We start from the raw sequence: 19,807 nt of genomic DNA, 5'->3' as shown, positions 1-19,807 counted from the left end.
CTCATCCTTGATATACAACAGTGGTACTGAAGAATTCATCATCTCTATGACTGCTGCAGTAATCTTTCGATGTCATGTTATCCTTAATTCTTGTGAGACACGGATCCTTTTGAATGGTGTGAAAGAAAGTCGGAGATTTCCGAAAAACTCCATACTCATGATTCTTGGATAAAGCCGTGGTGTTAAAGGCAATCTATTGTTTTCGCTATTGTTTTCTTTATCCAAGTATAAAGCTATGCGGAAATCTTCCCATATTCTCTTTCTACAGTTCAAAAGCTCGACTTCTTAACCAAAAGGAATTGGGGGTGGAAGTCAAATTGCCGAGTGTCAGAGAAACTTACAAACTAAGTCAAACATCGATCCCCGAGGGGGAGTCGCATACCTTTGGACGGCAATTGGCGCAAAAGCTCCTTCCAAACTCGACATTTCAGCTACGGAAAACTCTCCTCAGAATTAAATTGTCCTCTTTAGTCGACGAGAGTACAACTGATTGACCGATCGCCCGATCGACGAGAAAATTGGGAGTTACTACATCACGGGCGACGAGCGGGGATAGAAAAAACGACCCAAATACGAGTGGTCAGCGGTGAAACAAATTTCATACGTCATATATAGACAGATCATTTGTAGTATCAGGAAACAATCGTGTTGTAAAGCCGAAGTGTAAACAGTTTACTTCGCTAAATAAAATGTTAAGCAATTCAAAAGTGTTGATTGTACATATATCTTTTACTGCTTTAATAAACAATGAAGGCATCGGTGGCATCCGAAAGGTACCAAGAAGAATTAAATGTACGTTTTGTAGTTGCAGAAAACAATCGTGTTGTAAAGCCGAAATGTTACCAAGTTACACTTCGCTACTTAAAAAGTTAAGCAATTTTCCTCAAGCTTTAACTGGAACAATACTTTAAATGCTTTATTAACCAACGGAGGCATCGGGAAAGGCATTGGTGACACCGGGAAAGGCATCAAGAAGAATGATATTCACGTTATGTAACTTGTTGTGTGACGAAAAAGACGTATCTTGACTTGTTCAAAGCATTAATCACAGTTGGCTTCCTTTTCACTTGAATTTTGTATCCACAGCCTAAGATGAGACATTTAAAATTTCTATCAGCTGAAGTTCTTTTACTGCATATTATATCTATTCAATCGCCCCCAATTCACGTGGAAAAAAGGCAAGTAGGAAAACACTGAGCTTCGAGAAACAGCCATGTTAAGGCTAATGTATTTACCATTCCTTAAATATTTACAATCAAGACCACTCGTTTAGGAGACCTTTTCTCAAAAGATCCACACGCGCAAATAATGCTGTTTTCCATTCGAAATGTTTTTCTTCCTATTCAATTGAACAACTGACTTAGCGTTTAAGCCGAGAAAAAAATCACAAAGTTTGAATTCTGGGATGTTGTCCACTGTTGGCTCCATCAAGTTACGATTCTGCACCATTGACGCTCGTGAAAATCTATCTTTCCCTCGAAATATCCAAAACAATAATTGCCTTCAACAGAAAAGCCATTGAGATGTTCTTTCAAAAAGTCGATCTCTAAATCTCTTAACATTGTTGGCTTTTGGTCTTCATCCATGGCAAAATCTTCCAGGAAAAGCAAACTTCAGTGCGAAAACCAAGTTCCTGCCAAATTTGATTGACATTTTTGACAACCGGAAATCATGATACTTTTTTTTCGTCACGCAGCTAGCTACAAACCATATATATAATTATTCTTGGTGCCTTTCCAAATGCCACTGACTCCCTCTCCGAAGCCTCCGTTGTTTATTAAAGCAGTAAAAGATATGAGTTCAATCAACACTTTTGAAAAATTGCTTAAACTGTGAAGTAAACTGTTAACATTTCGGCTTTACAACACGATTGTCTCTGGAACAACAAATTATATGTCTCTATATGAAGTATAAAAGCTGTTTCACCGCTGACCGCTCATATTTGGGTCGTTTTTTCTATCCCCGCTCGTCGCCCGTGATGTAGTAACTCCCGAGAAAATTGTGGCGCAAAATTTCAAAACAATCTAAAATTAGCAAAGGCGCCATTTCCCCATGATAGTAGTTACCAGACCACCTCAATTTTAAAATTTAAACGGGTATATTGTGTTTTGTCGCAGTCGCGTCGGAGCTTGAAAGGAAAGTCTTTGTGGAAATCAAATGCCACTAATTTCATATATGCCAACTCCCTCGGATTATCGGGGTGTCTCCCTTATACAGAGTCAATCTCTCGCTTTTCCCTACGGGTGACCAAAACTCCCGGATCAAAGGAAGTTTGGATCAGTTGCCCGCAAAAAACTAAGATTTAAGCTCCATATGTTCCAAAATTCTAAAATCATCTGGCTTCTTATGCTTGTATTACGGTTTCTGGCTTCACTTTCTTGCGCGATGCACGTTATTCGTTGCGAATAAAAAGAAGAAAGTTTCTTCTTTGTTACTCCTAGAAAGAGGGGGGGGGGTGGTAGGGGGAGACAGACGCTTCCCGTACCACGTTCTCCCGCCTCCCGTACTTTTGTGCCCCTTTACCTCCCGACTCCCACCCTTCATAGTATCGCTCCAGTGTTCAGCTTAATCAAGAGGATCAGACACCCGGGTGTAACTTTCAAACTGTGCCAAAACTTAACATTCTTGTTCATTTTCTGGTTCATTTTTTTGTAAATTGGGTCCCGATGAAAGTTATTACAGGTCAGTTTTCTTAATTAAACTAGGTTTCACTAACCTGGTTATCACAGTTTGACCATCGCTTCTGACATCTCGTGATAGAGACGAAAGTCTCAGTCCACTATGTAATGTAATAACTATTGCAAAATTTTCTTCTAAGCATTGGTGGATGTTAAATGGAAATTTCAAAACTTTGCTAGATGAGTGTTTTTGACCGAATAATACCAAGTAATAAAGAACAAACTATTGCTTTCTTTATTTCTGCTCCCGCTTCCCACCCTCATATAGATCCCGCTTCCCGCCCCCTGTTCTCCCGCTTCCTGCCCTCTTCCGTCCCCTCTTCTCCCGGGCTCCCGCTCCCCTGTCCCCTTCCTTTATATAAGCGAGAGTCTGATTGGATGAGTATTCAACCAATTGAAGACCCTGACAGATATATCCACGTTTTCCCCGCAAAATTGCTTGTAGGGGTCCAAATCAAAAATGAAATTACCCGGAGGGAGCCGCATTGGCGAATTCGGTCGGGAGGGGTGCTAGTCTGAAACAAAAATCTCCAGATTTGAGTTGGCATCTCTGTAATTTAGTCGTGCAAGAGGAAGCCTTCCTAAAAAGGTTTGTGAAAGGTCATATTTCTCACATACATTGTATTTATCAAAATATTTTACCTTATAACTATAGCCTGGGTAAGAGCTCAAACCATAGCCACCCATCATTTACTAATCAAGGTCAAACAAGAGTGTCCCTTTGACAGTTAATAAAAAAAACAACAACACTATTATCCGTATAATTTAAATCCATCAATTTTCTTGCACCACTAAATACACCTATTAAAGACACTGACCCACTGACTAAAATACCAAATACAATTTTCTACTTAAATCGTTTTTATCCTCCCTGTTTTATCATTACCTATGCTATGGAAAGTTATAGAAAGTTTTGTTTTTATTGAGAATTGAAATTTAATCATTTGTCCCAAGATGTAAGAGTCAAGCTAATCAACTGTGTATTGATTGTGATGCTGCAACTGCTATGCTTCGTCAGGTAAGGAAGTTGAAAGTTGATGTGTGGCTATTTGTAACACCTTGTTATTGTTAGTGTTTTGGTGCACTGTCATTGATGCATTTTGATCCTCATTATTATTCTGAGAGCTGGAAGTTGTTCCCTTAATAGGTTCACTTTGTTATCGGCTATCATGCTTTTTGATAGTAAGGCATCCACACGTGAGGAATTTCAATTCAGTTATCTCCATTGATGTTATTAGGATTAAATCTAATGTGGTTGGCTTCTTTAACCCTTCATGTGTTACAAGGAGAGTCATGGTCAATATACCGCCGTAATTCTCGGTGGGCTCACTCCAGTTCTCCAGCCCCTGGATAAGTGCATCAGTAAGCCATTCAAAGCAAGGGTCCGTGCGTAGTACGAATCCATTTACCTACACGCCTTCCGGAAAGAAGCGAGCGCCCAGTAAAGAGATGGTGTTGTGGTGAATCGATCGAGCATGGAGAGAGATCCCAGTTGAGATGATAACGAGATCGTTAAAATCCTGTGGCATCAGTAGAACTCTCGATGGAACTGAAGATGATGCGGTTTGGGATGACGAGGAAGAAGAAGCAGAAGACACAGAAGAACGGATTGACAACGAGTTCGAGACAGACAGCGAAGCCGAAGACGACGAGTAGCTGAGCTCAGCCGAGCTTTCAAACAAACGGTTCTTTTGAGAGCCACCCCAGTTCTTTTTAGAACCAATAAATCAGATTAAGTCAGAAAAAGCTGGTTTTTGCCAAAGCAAAGGGTCGCTTATTGAAAATACTGGTGTGCAAGATGTGCTTTCTGATTTGTTATTAATACCAGAAGGAATTTGATCATTTTGCATTATCTGAAACTTAAACCTATCTACAACCTAACATCAGTATCTATATTCTCCATACTTTTCTCTGTACAATTCCTCTGGTACTGACAAGGAGAATTTGTTTAACAATCAAAGGTTCTTAAGTTGGTGATCATTTGCCTTATTCTCATTGTCTTAATGAATGACTCAGCAGTATTTTTGTGAGGAGAAATTAAATACTGGTCACCCCAGGGTTCAAAGGGTTAAAAACACAAATATCTAAATAAAAAACTACTGAATACCTATAAATTCCCTTGTCATGAAAACCTAACAATCCCATCAGAAATCTGAAAGAATCGTTCAAAAGCATCGATTTGAGGCTCGGCATCCTCACATGCTTCCTCTAACTCGCCCCAGGCTTGTCTCCACTCACTCGAAAAGGACCCGGAGGCTGAGAGACGGTCTATAGGAGAAGAGAAGAGAAAGCTTCCTCCCCCTAACGAATTACTACAGAACAGTTAACATGAAAACAAATAGCTTCATTTACTTCCTTGTTTCTTCTCCAGTTGTCCTTGGAGCGAGTTCATTCGTTTTCCTCACTTGGCTCATAAGCTTACCGGTTGTTCATTATTTCATATTTAACGGTGGAGAATATTTCCATTTTCATGGGGGGTAGTTTCTCACAGTTTCCACGCCAAGTGAATTGTCAGTGAAAAGGTGCTCAGTGCATGCATTAGAATAACGCTCCACAAATGAAAGTCGTGCGCTCGGTGTAATAGAAGTCCTACGTAAATCGGCCAACGACAAGCGGACAAAATTATTAGATAATTGATAATATTTAAAGGACCTTTTCCACTGGCGCTTACGTTTGGCCGTTCATCGTGCCTGGGGAAGAGAATGACTACGGAACCGACAGTCAAACAGAACTAGACAACCACATTTTATTGGCTGCCTGATATGACTGATATATGACGTATGTTGCTAAAAACTCAAAGGTTGAAAGGAGATGGTTAAAATTATTTCCTTAGCTGGGCACTGAAGGCTACAGGTTGTGGTAAGTACTATCTGTGAAAATAACTGATTCACTTGCCTTAATTTGCCTTGACAGACTAAGGAAATTGTTTTAGCTTGGAGCATCGGTTTTAAAACTGTTTCGAACCTCGTTCAGTTATGAATGATGTGATAAAATGACTTGATGGAAGAGAATTCTAATATGTGCGATAGAGATTGAAAGAAATTCATAAACGGCAAAGTCGGTTTAACGTTTTTAACCCCACTTAGACCTACCAAATATTGACTAAATTCGACGAATTAACTGACATTTTAACCGACGCTGGACAAGATGATTTCTTTCAAGCTACCTTCTCTGAAGATCAAATTCCGACATCCTCTGAGTTAGCCGAAGGGCTATCTACTAACGTTCCAGCCTCGAGTAGAATTCCAACCGTTATTTTAAAAATACGAATTCCGAATGTCTATCACAAAAACGTAAATGAACTTCATTATGTTCCTTCCAATGAAGGAAAGATAAGGAGAGACGGATATTTGTTATCCTACTTTTGAAGGGGCGCCATCTGATGAATATATATTTCGGTTTTTACGTCAAACTTTTTTAACGATGACGGATGTGAGCAGGCAAAAATGAAACAATCCACTTTAGCCCCCTCAAACTACACTTCATCAATTTTTGTCCGAAATTTGGGCGATCGCCTATTCAGTGCAAAATAATCGGCCGCGAAATAAAGACTTTGCCAGATTGGTATAAATTTTTTCGATGATTCTTGGCTTTAAGCCGATTCGGTCCGTTTACTTTCAGTTTGATGGCGTGACAAGAGACAAAAAAAGGAATTTTGATAAATATTCGACTTTGCACCGTGGAGTTTTTTCCACTAACGCATCAACCTCGTGCAGAATTCCAACCGTTATGTGAAAAATATGATTTCCCAATGTCCATTATAAAAGGTTCAATGAAATTCATTATGTTCCTTCCAATGAAGGAAAGATAAGGACAGACATTGGGGTGGGTATAAAACCCGTGGGGTGGGTATAGGTTACCCGTTGCCAGAACGCAAACGGTAACTTATCATTTTTATGGCAAAAAGGAACAAAATTAATTAACTTTACGCTCATTACATTTGTAGTCTATGAAAGGGAACAAAATTTTCGCCCGAAATTTGAGCGATCGCATATTCAGTGCAAAATTATTGACTCCTAAATAAAGACTTTGCCAGATTGGTATAAATTTTATCGATGATTGTTGGCTTTAAGCCGATTCAGTCCGTTTATTTTCAGTTTGATGGCGTGACAAGAGACAGAAAATCATGACTTTGGTAAATTCCCGACTTTACACCATGGAGTTTTTTCTACTAATGCACCAACATTGCGCAGAATTCCAACCGTTATGTGAAAAATAAAATATGAATTTAGAATGTCCACTACAAAAGCTTCAATAAAATTAATCACGTTCCTCCCACTGAAGGAAAGATAAAGACAAACAGATATTTTGTATCTTACTTTTAAAGCGGTGCCATCTAATCTACGTAAATGTATTTCGGTTTTGTACGTCCAACTTTTTTACCGATGATGTATGTGAGCATGCAAAAATGAAACAATTCACTTTGGTTGCAGGTAACATCCGGTCTCAGTATTCATTGTTTTGAAAGAACCGTTGGATTTTTAACACAAAATTACAGTCAAGACTTGTTACAGTACTGAATTGGAGCTTCTGTCTTGAAACGGTAAGCTATTTGTGCTCGATGACTATCTCTTCATAAGCTGTTCATTTTCCAGTAAGTGTGATTTGCGTCATCGAAGACAAAGTTGTAAATAACAGGAACGGCCGGGTTGATAATTGTTGTACCCTTAAAAGATAACACATTGATATTTTTCAAGAATTTAAAAATTATTTTCAAATTCTTGAAAAGCCTTTCTCTGAATAGGTCAAGTTTTTTCCACAGACTCTTTCCCTAAATCTTATCGAAACTTCCTTCAAAGATCCTTCAAAGGTACTCCTGATTACTCGGAATTTACCGGAAGTTTCCCTTTCCAATAGTAATGGATAGTTGGGGTGGGTCAGGAGCCCGTTACTTGGTATAATGGGCTCCTAGGTGGGTATAGGACCCGTGGGATGGGTATAGGTTACCCGTTGCTAGAACGTAACGGGCAACTTATTATTTTTATGACAAAAAGAAACAATATTTATTTCCTTTACGCTTATTACATTTGCAGTTTATGAAGGGAACAAAATTGGCCCCCTCAAAGTGCACCCCATCAAATTTTGTCCGAAATTTGGGCGATCGCCTATTCAGTGCAAAATAATCGAGGCCGAAAGAAAGACTTTGCCAGATTGGTATAAATCTTCTCCATGCTTCTTGGCTTAAAGCCGATTCAGTCCGTTTATTTTCAGTTTGATGGCGTGACAAGGGACAAAAAAATAATGTTGATAAATTCTCGACTTTTCACTATGGATTTTTTTCTACTAACGCACCAACCTCGCGCAGAATTCCAACCGTTATGTGAAAAAAATTAATTCCCAGTGTCCATCACAAAAGCTTAAATAAACTTAATTATGTTCCTTCCAATAAAGGAAAGATAAGGAGAGACGGATATTTGTTATCCTACTTTTAAAGCGGCGCCATCTAATCTACGTAAATGTGTTTCGGTTTTGTACGTCTAACTTTTTACATTGTTTTAAAAGAACCGTTGGATTTTTAACAACAAATTACAATCAAGAGTTGTTACAATACTGAATTGGTGCTTCTGTCTTGAAACGATAAGCTATTTGTCCTCGATGACTATTTCTTTATGAGCTGTTCTAGGAGTCCATTACCCGGAGCTTTCAACTCCCATACTTACCCTCTGAGTCAACCCTGTCCCGTATCTTTAATTTTTAGGAGCACCTCCCACGGGGTTTTTCGCGGGTGTTTACATAGTAGGACCCGTGGGGGGGTATAGGTTATCCGTTGCTAGAACGTAACGGGCAACTTATTATTTTTATGACAAAAAGAAACAACATTGATTTCCTTTACGCTCATTACATTTGCAGACTATGAAAGGGAACAAAATTGGTCTCCTCAAACTGCACCCCATCGATTTTTGTCCGAAATTTGGGCGATCTCCTATTAAGTGCAAATAATTGACTCCGAAAGAAAGACTGCCAGATTGGTATAAATCTTCTCGATGCTTCTTGGCTTTAAGCCATTCATTTCGGTTATTTTCAGTTTGATGGCGTGACAAGGGACAAAAAAACAATTTTGATAAATTCCCGACTTTTTAACAAGGATTTTTTTTCTTCTTTTTTTTCCAGGAAAACGTTGATCTCCTTCGGAAGATCTTATACAAGTCCCTTAGCCTTCATCAAAATGAATAAGGAACGTTTCTAACTTTAAAAGGTAATTTGCATCGATGCTGACTGTTTTAGAAATCCAAACAACACTAGTATCGTTATGAAAGCTACAAAAGAAAATTATAAGAATAACAACATTAACAGCATATAGAAATCTTACTGTTCCATCCCCTGTTTAAAAAGAAACTACGACTTCTTTTTTTGAATGAGATATATTGGGGAAAAAAATCATTGTTTATGTATCTATACCTTATGATATTTTTTCCAAAAACATCGACAAATAATGCATCTGTTTCAAGGATATACACAATCAAAATGCAAGATCATCAAATTAAGTTCGTATTGATTATGCACGGAAAATTTTTACAAACACTCCGTAAAATACAGGACCTTCACACAGAGGTAGCTAATATGGAACATTCTCCGAACACATGCAAAATCTATGAGTCATAATATATTTTTAATTTAGGAAGCAGCTCAAGGGAAACCTGCTTTCTTATTTGATTTCTGTAACAATAGCTCCCTTGAGAGCCCAGTAAATCGGTTTGGTTAAGAGCATCCTCTCACACAATTGAATTGAGTTACTGTAACCTAAGTAGGAATCAGCAGGTCAAATGAAACTTGTTGCGTTCTCTTAGCCGTTAAATTTTCCAGTTGGTCTCTGATTTGCGTGACTGGCGTGACAGTGTAACGAACACTCCAATAGAACAGAGGGCAAAGGTGTGTTCCTCTTTGACGGACAATGTAAAAAATCCATTTACAAAAAAAAGACGCTAGAGTCCAAACTCCGCAGAAAATATGTTTTAAACTTGTTAAATGAACCACAACATTTTGCTTAAATTAAAATGTCTCAAAATTCAAAACTAAGGGTTCAAAAACTAGCGCGAACAAAACCTCAAAAACAATTATCTAAAGTCCGTTAAAACAAGCAACAAAACTACGCCAAAAATGTCCACGTCAGTTTTCCAATGTCAAGGTTAGAGTTCTTCGACGTGATTTGCTAATTGTGAAATCACGTGCGCCGCCTGTGAATACGAAAAAAAAAATACAAGGCGGGGAGAGGAATATAAAAATTGCAATTTGAAATTTAAAACTTAAAAGATTTTTTACAAACAGTCAGTGTTTAAGTTTTCACTAATTTCTCCTTTTTTTTCAAACTGACAAGAAACATGGTCAAGATGGATAGCATGAAAGAAGCCATATCAGCTATCTCCATAGGTATGGTGGTCGCCGACTTCCTTCGAAAAACTGGTCGTGTGTTGCAAGCCATCGAAGTATACAAGGAATGTTTGATTATAATACATAGTCAGGTGCTGGTAATCGATATTTCATTGGCAAACACTATGTTCTGTGTCATCTACTTGGCAATAATCTGTGCTTACGATTATATAAAGGATTACACAAATACAGAAAACTACCTTAAAGAACTCCTCCTCTACCTAGACTCTCATGACTCCGCTGAAAAAGGATGGCTACATTTAAAACTGGCAGAAATACTTCGGGTACAAAGTAAGTTCATGGAGGCCTGGAACTTTTACGACTCAGCAATCAACATCATGAAAACGATTGGAGACACACATGGCCAGGGAGTATGTTACATAAGGCTCGGGAAAATGTTTGAATCGCTTAATCAATATGACAAGGCCCGAGCATATCAGGAGAGAGCACTCGCTATCAAAATAGAAATTGGCGACAAGTATGGAGAAGCAACAAGCTGCGGAAACCTAGGAACTTTGTTCCAATCACTTGCTCATTATGACAAGGCCCGACAATATCAGGAGAAAGCACTCGCTATCAGAATAGAAATTGGCGACAGGGATGGAGAAGCAACAACCTACGGAAACCTAGGGACTTTGTTCCAATCACTTGCTCATTATGACAAGGCCCGAGAATATAACGAGAAAGCACTCGCTATCAAAATAGAAATTGGCGACAGAGATGGAGAAGCAACAATCTACGGAAACCTAGGGACTTTGTTCCAATCACTTGGTCATTATGACAAGGCCCGAGAATATCAGGAGAAAGCACTCGCTATCAGAATAGAAATTGGCGACAGGGATGGAGAAGCAACAAGCTACGGAAACCTAGGAACTTTGTTCCAATCACTTGGTCATTATGACAAGGCCCGAGAATATCAGGAAAAAGCACTCGCTATGAAAATAGAAATTGGCGACAGGGATGGAGAAGCAACAAGCTACGGAAATCTAGGGACTTTGTTCCAATCACTTGGTCATTATGACAAGGCCCGAGAATATCAGGAGAAAGCACTCGCTATCAAAATAGAAATTGGCGACAGGGATGGAGAAGCAACAAGCTACGGAGACCTAGTAACTTTGTTCCAATCACTTTGTCATTATCACAAGGCCCGAGAATATCAGGAAAAAGCACTCGCTATCAGAATAGAAATTGGCGACAGGCATGGAGAAGCAATAAGCTACAGAAACCTAGGAACTTTGTTCCGATCACTTGGTCATTATGACAAGGCCCGAGAATATCAGGAGAAAGCACTCGCTATCGAAATAAAAATTGGCGACAGGCATGGAGAAGCAAGAAGCTACGGAAACCTAGGAACTTTGTTCCAATCACTTGGTCATTATGACAAGGCAAGAGAATATCAGGAGAAAGCACTCGCTATCAGAATAGAAATTGGCGACAGGGATGGAGAAGCAACAAGCTACGGAAACCTAGGAATTTTGTTCCACTCACTTGCTCATTATGACAAGGCCCGAGATTATCAGGAGAAAGCACTCGCTATCAGAATAGAAATTTGCGACAGAGATGGAGAAGCAAGAAGCTACGGAAACCTTGGAACTTTGTTCCAATCACTTTGTCATTATGACAAGGCCCGAAAATATCAGGAGAAAGCACTCGCTATCAGAATAGAAATTGGCGACAGGCATGGAGGAGCAAAAAGCTATGGAAACCTAGGGACTTTGTTCCAATCACTTGGTCATTATGACAAGGCCCAAGAATATCAGGAGAAAGCACTCGCTATCAAAATAGAAATTGGCGACAGGAATGGAGAAGCAACAAGCTACAAAAACCTAGGAACTTTGTTCCAATCACTTGGTCATTATGACAAGGCCCGAGAATATCAGGAGAAAGCACTCGCTATCAGAATAGCAATTGGCGACAGAGATGGAGAAGCAAGAAGCTACAGAAACCTAGGAACTTTGTTCCAATCACTTGCTCATTATGACAAGGCCCGAGAATATCAGGAGAAAGCACTCGCTATCAAAATAGAAATTGGCGACAGGCATGGAGAAGCAACAACTTACGGAAACCTAGGAACTTTGTTCCAATCACTTGGTCATTATGACAAGGCCCGAGAATATCAGGAGAAAGCACTCGCTATCAAAGTAGAAATTGGCGACAGGCATGGAGAAGCAACAAGCTACGGAAACCTAGGGACTTTGTTCCAATCACTTGCTCATTATGACAAGGCCCGAGAATATCAGGAGAAAGCACTCGCTATCAAAATAGCAATTGGTGACAGGCATGGAGAAGCAAAAAGCTACGGAAACCTAGGAACTTTGTTCCAATCACTTGCTCATTATGACAAGGCCCGAGAATACGAGGAGAAAGCACTCGCTATAAAAATAGAAATTGGCGACAGGGCTGGAGAAGCAACAAGCTACGGAAACCTAGGGACCTTGTTCCAATCACTTGGTCATTATGACAAGGCCCGACAATATCAGGAGAAAGCACTCACTATCAAAATAGAAATTGGCGACAGGTATGGAGAAGCAACAAGCTACGGAAACCTAGGAACTTTGTTCCAATCACTTACTCATTATGACAAGGCCCGAGAATATCAGGAGAAAGCACTCGCTATCAGAATAGAAATTGGCGACAGGGATGGAGAAGCAACAAGCTACGGAAACCTAGGAACTTTGTTCCAATCACTTGCTCATTATGACAAGGCCCGAGAATATCAGGAAAAAGCACTCGCTATCAGAATAGAAATTGGCGACAGGGATGGAGAAGCAACAAGCTACGGAAACCTAGGAACTTTGTTCCAATCACTTGCTCAATATGACAAGGCCCGAGAATATGAGGAGAAAGCACTCTCTATCGCAATAGAAATTGGCGACAGGGATGGAGAAGCAACAAGCTACGGAAACCTAGGAACTTTGTTCCAATCACTTGCTCATTATGACAAGGCCCAAGAATATCAGGAAAAAGCACTCGCTATCAGAATAGAAATTGGCGACAGGGATGGAGAAGCAACAACCTACGGAAACCTAGGAACTTTGTTCCAATCACTTGGTCATTATGACAAGGCCCGAGAATATCAGGAGAAAGCACTCGCTATCAGAATAGAAATTAGCGACAGGCATGGAGAAGCAACAAGCTACGGAAACCTAGGAACTTTGTTCCAATCACTTGCTCATTATGACAAGGCAAGAGAATATCAGGAGAAAGCACTCGCTATCAAAATAGAAATTGGCGATAGGGATGGAGAAGCAAGAAGCTACAGAAACCTAGGAACTTTGTTCCAATCACTTGGTCATTATGACAAGGCCCGAGAATATCAGGAGAAAGCACTCGCTATGAAAATAGAAATTGGCGACAGGGATGGAGAAGCAAGAAGCTACGGAAACCTAGGAACTTTGTTTCAATCACTTGGTCATTATGATAAGGCCTGAGAATATCAGGAGAAAGCACTCGCTATGAAAATAGAAATTGGCGACAGATATGGAGAAGCAAGAAGCTATAGAAACCTAGGAACTTTGTTCCAATCACTTGGTCATTATGACAAGGCCCGACAATATCAGGAGAAAGCACTCGCTATCAGAATAGAAATTGGCGACAGGGATGCAGAAGCAAGAAGCTACGGAAACCTTGGAACTTTATTCCAATCACTTGGTCATTATGACAAGGCCCGAGAATATCAGGAGAAAGCACTCGCTATCAGAATAGCAATTGGCGACAGGGATGGAGAAGCAACAAGCTACGGAAACCTAGGAACTTTGTTCCAATCACTTGCTCATTATGACAAGGCCCGACAATATCAGGAAAAAGCACTCGCTATCAAAATAGAAATTGGCGACAGAGATGGAGAAGCAACAAGCTACGGAAACCTAGGAACTTTGTTCCAATTACTTGGTCATTATGACAAGGCCCGAGAATATGAGGAGAAATCACTTGCTATCAGAATAGAAATTGGCGACAGGGATGGAGAAGCAACAAGCTACGGAAACCTAGGAACTTTGTTCCAATCTCTTGCTCATTATAACAAGGCCCGAGAATATCAGGAGAAAGCACTCGCTATCAAAATAGAAATTGGTGACAGGCATGGAGAAGCAAGGAGCTACGGAAACCTAGGAACTTTGTTCCAATCACTTGCTCATTATGACAAGGCCCGACAATATCAGGAGAAAGCACTCGCTATCAAAATAGAAATTGGCGACAGGGATGGAGAAGCAACAAGCTACGGAAACCTAGGAACTTTGTTCCAATCACTTGCTCATTCTGACAAGGCCCGAGAATATCAGGAGAAAGCACTTGCTATCAGAATAGAAATTGGCGACAGAGATGGAGAAGCAACAAGCTACAGAAACCTAGGAACTTTGTTCCAATCACTTGGTCATTATGACAAGGCCCGAGAATATCAGGAGAAAGCACTCGCTATCAGAATAGAAATTGGGGACAGGCATGGAGAAGCAAAAAGCTACGGAAACCTAGGAACTTTGTTCCAATCACTTGGTCATTATGACAAGACCCGAGAATATCAGGAGAAAGCACTCGCTATCAGAATAGAAATTGGCGACAGGGATGGAGAAGCAACAAGCTACGGAAACCTAGGAACTTTGTTCCAATCACTTGCTCATTATGACAAGGCCCGAGAATATCAGGAGAAAGCACTCGCTATCAGAATAGAAATTGGCGACAGAGATGGAGAAGCAAAAAGCTATGGAAACCTAGGGACTTTGTTCCAATCACTTTGTCATTATGACAAGGCAAGAGAATATCAGGAGAAAGCACTCGCTATCAAAATAGAAATTGGCGACAGGGATGGAGAAGCAACAAGCTACGGAAACCTAGGAACTTTGTTCCAATCACTTGCTCATTATGACAAGGCCCGAGAATATCAGGAGAAAGTACTCGCTATCAGAATAGATATTGGCGACAAGTATGGAGAAGCAAGAAGCTACGGAAACCTAGGAACTTTGTTCCAATCACTTGCTCGTTATGACAAGGCCCGAGAATATCAGGAGAAAGCACTTGCTATCAAAAGAGAAATTGGCGACAGGCATGGAGAAGCAACAAGCTACGGAAACCTAGGGACTTTGTTCCAATCACTTGGTCATTATGACAAGGCCCGACAATATCAGGAGAAAGCACTCGCTATCAAAGTAGAAATTGGCGATAGGGATGGAGAAGCAACAAGCTACGGAAACCTAGTGTAAGACAGCCAAAACGGTCGACGTAAGAACAAAAGATCCGAGGGAAGATTTACAAGTTTATTACACAGCAAATGAATGCAACGGTACAATAAAAAACGGGAACGAGTGACACTAAACAATAAATAAGAAAACAAAGTTCTAATGAGCCAAATGATGTAGCAGGATTAAAATGACTTAGGAAAAAGTACTTAACAATAAAAGATATCCTACAGACAGAAATAATTCAGTAAAGAAAGGAAACAAACAAAGTACTTGTAAACAGGAAATTGTGTGACAGAAACTACCGAAAATAGTGATTGCTAAACCAGACATGAATTCAACAGAGACTACAAGCTAGGCTAAATATCACAACTTGAGCTAATACAGTAATAAACAGTGAAAGGAGAAAATGAAATTACTAGTGTAATGAAAACACAGGAATCATAGCAACAATGAATTGGAAGCAGGTAAGCAAAATATTACAGCTGCTAAAACGAAAAGAATTGTAGTTCATATAGCAGAGAACTTACATGCTGTGCGACAAAGGTCAGCGTAAACAAATAAGATACAGTATAAGATAGAAAGAGTACGTGGCTAAACTAAGCAGATTCTAACCCGAAAATCACTACAAAAATACAAATGGAAACAACTATATGCTAAGCTTAGGGCTCAAACAACCATAAACAAACATAAAATACTGAAACATAGCAAAAGCTAGTATAGCTTAAAATCCGCTTTAAAGACACTCTCAGGAAGGCAACAAATCAACTGAACTCACCGAGCAAACAGTTGTAACTTATAGTCAAATACAGGAAAAGGTAAAAATAACTTAAAACCAAATTTGGGCTAGGAGCGATTAATTAAACAGGAATTACATAGGGGAAATCGGCAATTAAAGGAATAACAAAATTAACACATTCCTAACAAATCGCTAACATTCCTAACAAATCGCTAAAATTCCATAAAATAGAATAAACAGAACAAACATGTTTTAAGTAGGAAATAAGCCTAAGTGACTCTGTCACACTAGGAACTTTGTTCCAATCACTTGGTCGTTATGACAAGGCCCGAGAATATCAGGAGAAAGCACTCGCTATGAAAACAGTAATTGGCGACAGGGATGGAGAAGCAACAAGCTACGGAAACCTAGGAACTTTATTCCAATCACTTGGTCATTATGACAAGGCCCGAGAATATCAGGAGAAAGCACTCGCTATCAAAAGAGAAATTGGCGACAGGGATGGAGAAGCAACAAGCTACGGAAACCTAGGAACTTTGTTCCAATCACTTGCTCATTATGACAAGGCCCGACAATATCAGGAGAAAGCACTCGCTATCAGAATAGAAATTGGCGACAGAGATGGAGAAGCAAGAAGCTACGGAAACCTAGGAACTTTGTTCCAATCACTTGCTCATTATGACAAGGCCCGAGAATATCAGGAAAAAGCACTCGCTATCAGAATAGAAATTGGCGACAGGGATGGAGAAGCAACAAGCTACGGAAACCTAGGAACTTTGTTCCAATTACTTGCTCATTATGACAAGGCCCGACAATATCAGGAAAAAGCACTCGCTATCGCAATAGAAATTGTCGACAGGGATGGAGAAGCAACAAGCTACGGAAACCTAGGAACTTTGTTCCAATCACTTGCTCATTATGACAAGGCCCGAGAATATCAGGAGAAAGCACTCGCTCTCAGAATAGAAATTGGCGACAGAGATGGAGAAGCAACAAGCTACGGAAACCTAGGAACTTTGTTCCAATCACTTGGTCATTATGACAAGGCCCGAGAATATCAGGAGAAAGCACTCGCTATCAAAATAGAAATTGGCGACAAGAATGGAGAAGCAACAATCTATGGAAACCTAGGAACTTTTTTCGCATGCCTTGGTCAACATAGCCAAGCTAAAGAGTGTATGGAGAAAGCACTTCGTATCAAAAAGAAAATTGGTGAAAAAAGAGGAGAGGCAAGTAGTTATACAAACCTCACAGGTTTGTTTCTCTCGCTCGGCATGTATGCAAAGGCTGATGAATATCTAAATAGGGCAATGGCAGTTAGAGAAGGTATCGGTGATAGAAGCGGAGAAGCAGCAGATTACAGACACCTCGGGTTAATTTCTTGTAAGCGTGGTGAATATGCCAAGGCTCAAGAATATTTCGAGAAAGCCTTTACAGTTCACATGAAAATTGGCGAGAGAGAAGGACTACTAGTCAATTACAGCGATTTAGGATTGTGTTTCCAATCGTTAGGTAAATATGACATGGCTGAAGAATACCTTAAGCAGGCTCTCCAATTAAGTTGGGATATTGGACTCAACTTGGAGGAGTTTCAGTGTCTTTGTCATCTATCGGAGTTAAAGGCGTCACAATGTAATCTTGAAGAGGCTTCTTTGCATCTTTTTCGAGCCATCCAAAAGTTCGACACTTTGAGAGGTTTTCTTAAAGAAAACGATCAGTTTCAAATATCTTTTTTAGAAGAGTACGGCGCCTTTCCCTACAAGTGCTTCAGTAGGTTGCTTTCTTCCACTGGAAAGTCGCAAGATGCCCTTTACGTCGAAGAGCTGACAAGGGCAAGAGGCCTGGCTGACTTGATGGCAGCTCGGTACTCTGTTCAAGAGCAGATCTCAAGCGATCCACAATCTTGGTATGGCATTCAAGGGATCATCACAAAAGAAGCAGAATGTGCATGCCTGTACATTTCGGTTGGTCAAAATGATGTACGGTTTTGGATAATTAACGCAACGGGAGCCATTCAGTTTTTAGAAAAGAAAGTGAAGCTGGACCAAAACAAGGTGACCGGAATAGTCCCTGAGTTAGATGAGTTTTTTAAAGAAGCCTTCCGCAGCCAAGCCATTTTACCCGAACAGAATTGCGAAGATCGATCTTTAGATGACACCGAACTGACGTCACTTCCCTACGACAAGCGCTCAGTGCTGCGTGACTATGATGCCAAAGATTTCAAAACAAGTCTTGACTTGTGTTACAAGATAATCATCGCTCCTGTAGCCAGTTTACTGAAGCAGCCCGAGATCGTAATTGTCCCTGATTCCTGTCTGTACCAAGTGCCATTTACAGCCTTGGCTGACGAAGGAGGCAAGTATTTATCAGAGACATGCAGGATTCGGATTGTTCCCTCTCTGACCACTCTCAAGCTTGTTCAAGACAGTCCTCCAGACTATCACAGTCAGACCGGGGCACTGATAGTGGGTGACCCTGTGGTTGGAGAGGTGATTTACAAGGAAAGGCGCATAAAAATGGAACCGTTGCCGTGTGCAAGAAAGGAAGCAGAGATGATTGGAAGACTTCTTGGTGTAACGCCTTTTATAGGATATTCCGCGACAAAGCATTCTGTACTTCAAACGATAAATTCAGTGAGCCTGATACACATTGCTGCCCATGGTGATGCCGAAAGAGGGGAGATTGTTCTTTCTCCTAAGCACCCTTCCCCACTCCCACCTTTACCTCGAGAAGGAGATTATCTTTTGACGATGGCGGATATTTCAAAAACTAGGTTGCGAGCTAAACTAGTGGTTCTTAGTTGTTGTCACAGTGCTCGTGGACACATTAGAACCGAGGGAGTTATTGGAATTGCCCGAGCGTTCTTAGGAGCCGGAGCTCGCTCAGTGTTAGCGGCACGATGGGCCCTGGATGACACAGTCACAGAGCAGTTCATGACTTGTTTCTACAGACATTTGTTCCGCGGTGAAAGCGTCAGTGAATCTCTCCACAAGGCCAGGAAGTGGATGAGAAACAACGGTTTTGACAAAGTTTCTCAATGGGCGCCATTTATGATCATGGGCGACAACGTGAAATTTGATTTTGGAAATTGGCCGGTGCCTAGCGTACCTTAAAAGCCATGACTTGGATAAATCCTCTGTAGGAGAATGAACTAGACTCAATAAAGCTCGGAACTATTTAATTACTAGCCTGTAAAAGAAGGACAACTCGAATCGATACACAGAGGAAGACATTTCTGTAAAATTCTCATCAGACATCTAAGTTTAATAATCTGAAACAAGACAGCGTATAGTATTATCTCTTTAGAAGAGTTCCGAAGTCATTATTAAAGTGAACAAGCCAAGGTTTCGAACGCGATTAGTTCTTCAAGGAAATTCTTAATCCTTTTCAAAGGTTATTAGTCAGCCAACTCAAGAGACTTTAAAACTAATGTGTGACTTGGAAAAGAAGTTTTCCTAAGCTTAAATTTTTGGAAATTTCTTCCAAGGCTTTTGTCAAGAAATATTGTGGTTTAACATCCCTAATTAAACACATTTAAAGAAAAGAAAAAGAGATATTTTAGTATAGTAATGCAAACCATTGTATTTTCATAGATAACCCAGTAATTTTATCAATTTAACCCTGTAACCCCAAAGAGTGACTAGCATCTAATTTCTCCTCACAATATCACTCCTGAATCAAACATTAAGGTCACGAGAATAACGGAAATGATCAACAAGTACAGGAGCTCTTGATTGTTCTGCAAAATCTCCTTGTCAGCACCTGGGGAAATGGATAGGAAACAGTATGGAGAATATGCATACTGACCATAGGGTGTAAAGGATTAATCGATACCCTTTGCGTAGGTGCCG

General features: G+C 40.2%; 2 protein-coding genes across 2 annotated transcripts in view; one reads left to right on the top strand and one right to left on the bottom strand.

The window, feature by feature from the left end:
- The window catches only part of LOC113665525 (uncharacterized), a 16,765-nt gene extending 14,621 nt beyond the window's left edge, over positions 1-2,144 (bottom strand). The window contains exons 1-2 of the mRNA XM_089193207.1: positions 2,003-2,144; positions 383-521 (exon numbers count right to left, since the gene is read on the bottom strand). Coding sequence (XP_089049333.1) covers positions 383-426 — 44 coding nt within the window. The 5' untranslated portion in view covers positions 427-521; positions 2,003-2,144. The remainder of the gene's footprint in view (positions 1-382; positions 522-2,002) is intronic.
- A 4,892-nt stretch (positions 2,145-7,036) lies between these two features.
- LOC149034187 (uncharacterized) lies at positions 7,037-19,506 on the top strand. Its single transcript, XM_089193096.1, has 6 exons — positions 7,037-7,221; positions 8,790-8,874; positions 9,994-10,417; positions 10,526-13,471; positions 14,432-14,932; positions 17,504-19,506. The coding sequence occupies exons 3-6, from the start codon at positions 9,998-10,000 to the stop codon at positions 19,067-19,069; spliced, it is 5,433 nt and encodes a 1,810-aa protein (XP_089049222.1). The 5' UTR covers positions 7,037-7,221; positions 8,790-8,874; positions 9,994-9,997; the 3' UTR covers positions 19,070-19,506.
- Positions 19,507-19,807: the final 301 nt, after the last annotated feature.

Source organism: Pocillopora damicornis, chromosome 14 (assembly GCF_964200805.1).
Source record: "Pocillopora damicornis chromosome 14, jaPocDami1.2, whole genome shotgun sequence".
Taxonomy (NCBI): domain Eukaryota; kingdom Metazoa; phylum Cnidaria; class Anthozoa; order Scleractinia; family Pocilloporidae; genus Pocillopora; species Pocillopora damicornis.
This window is presented reverse-complemented; position numbering and strand designations above follow the sequence as displayed.

What these genes read in the sequence shown, in the direction of transcription:
- LOC149034187 (XM_089193096.1), top strand. Translation starts at nt 9,998, where the DNA reads ATGGTCAAGATGGATAGCATGAAAGAAGCCATATCAGCTATCTCCATA. An exon ending in GAGACACACATGGCCAGGGA is followed by an intron (nt 10,418 to 10,525) that starts GTATGTTACATA and finishes ATTGGCGACAAG; the next exon opens with TATGGAGAAGCAACAAGCTG. An exon ending in CCCGAGAATATCAGGAGAAA is followed by an intron (nt 14,933 to 17,503) that starts GTACTCGCTATC and finishes TACCTTAAGCAG; the next exon opens with GCTCTCCAATTAAGTTGGGA.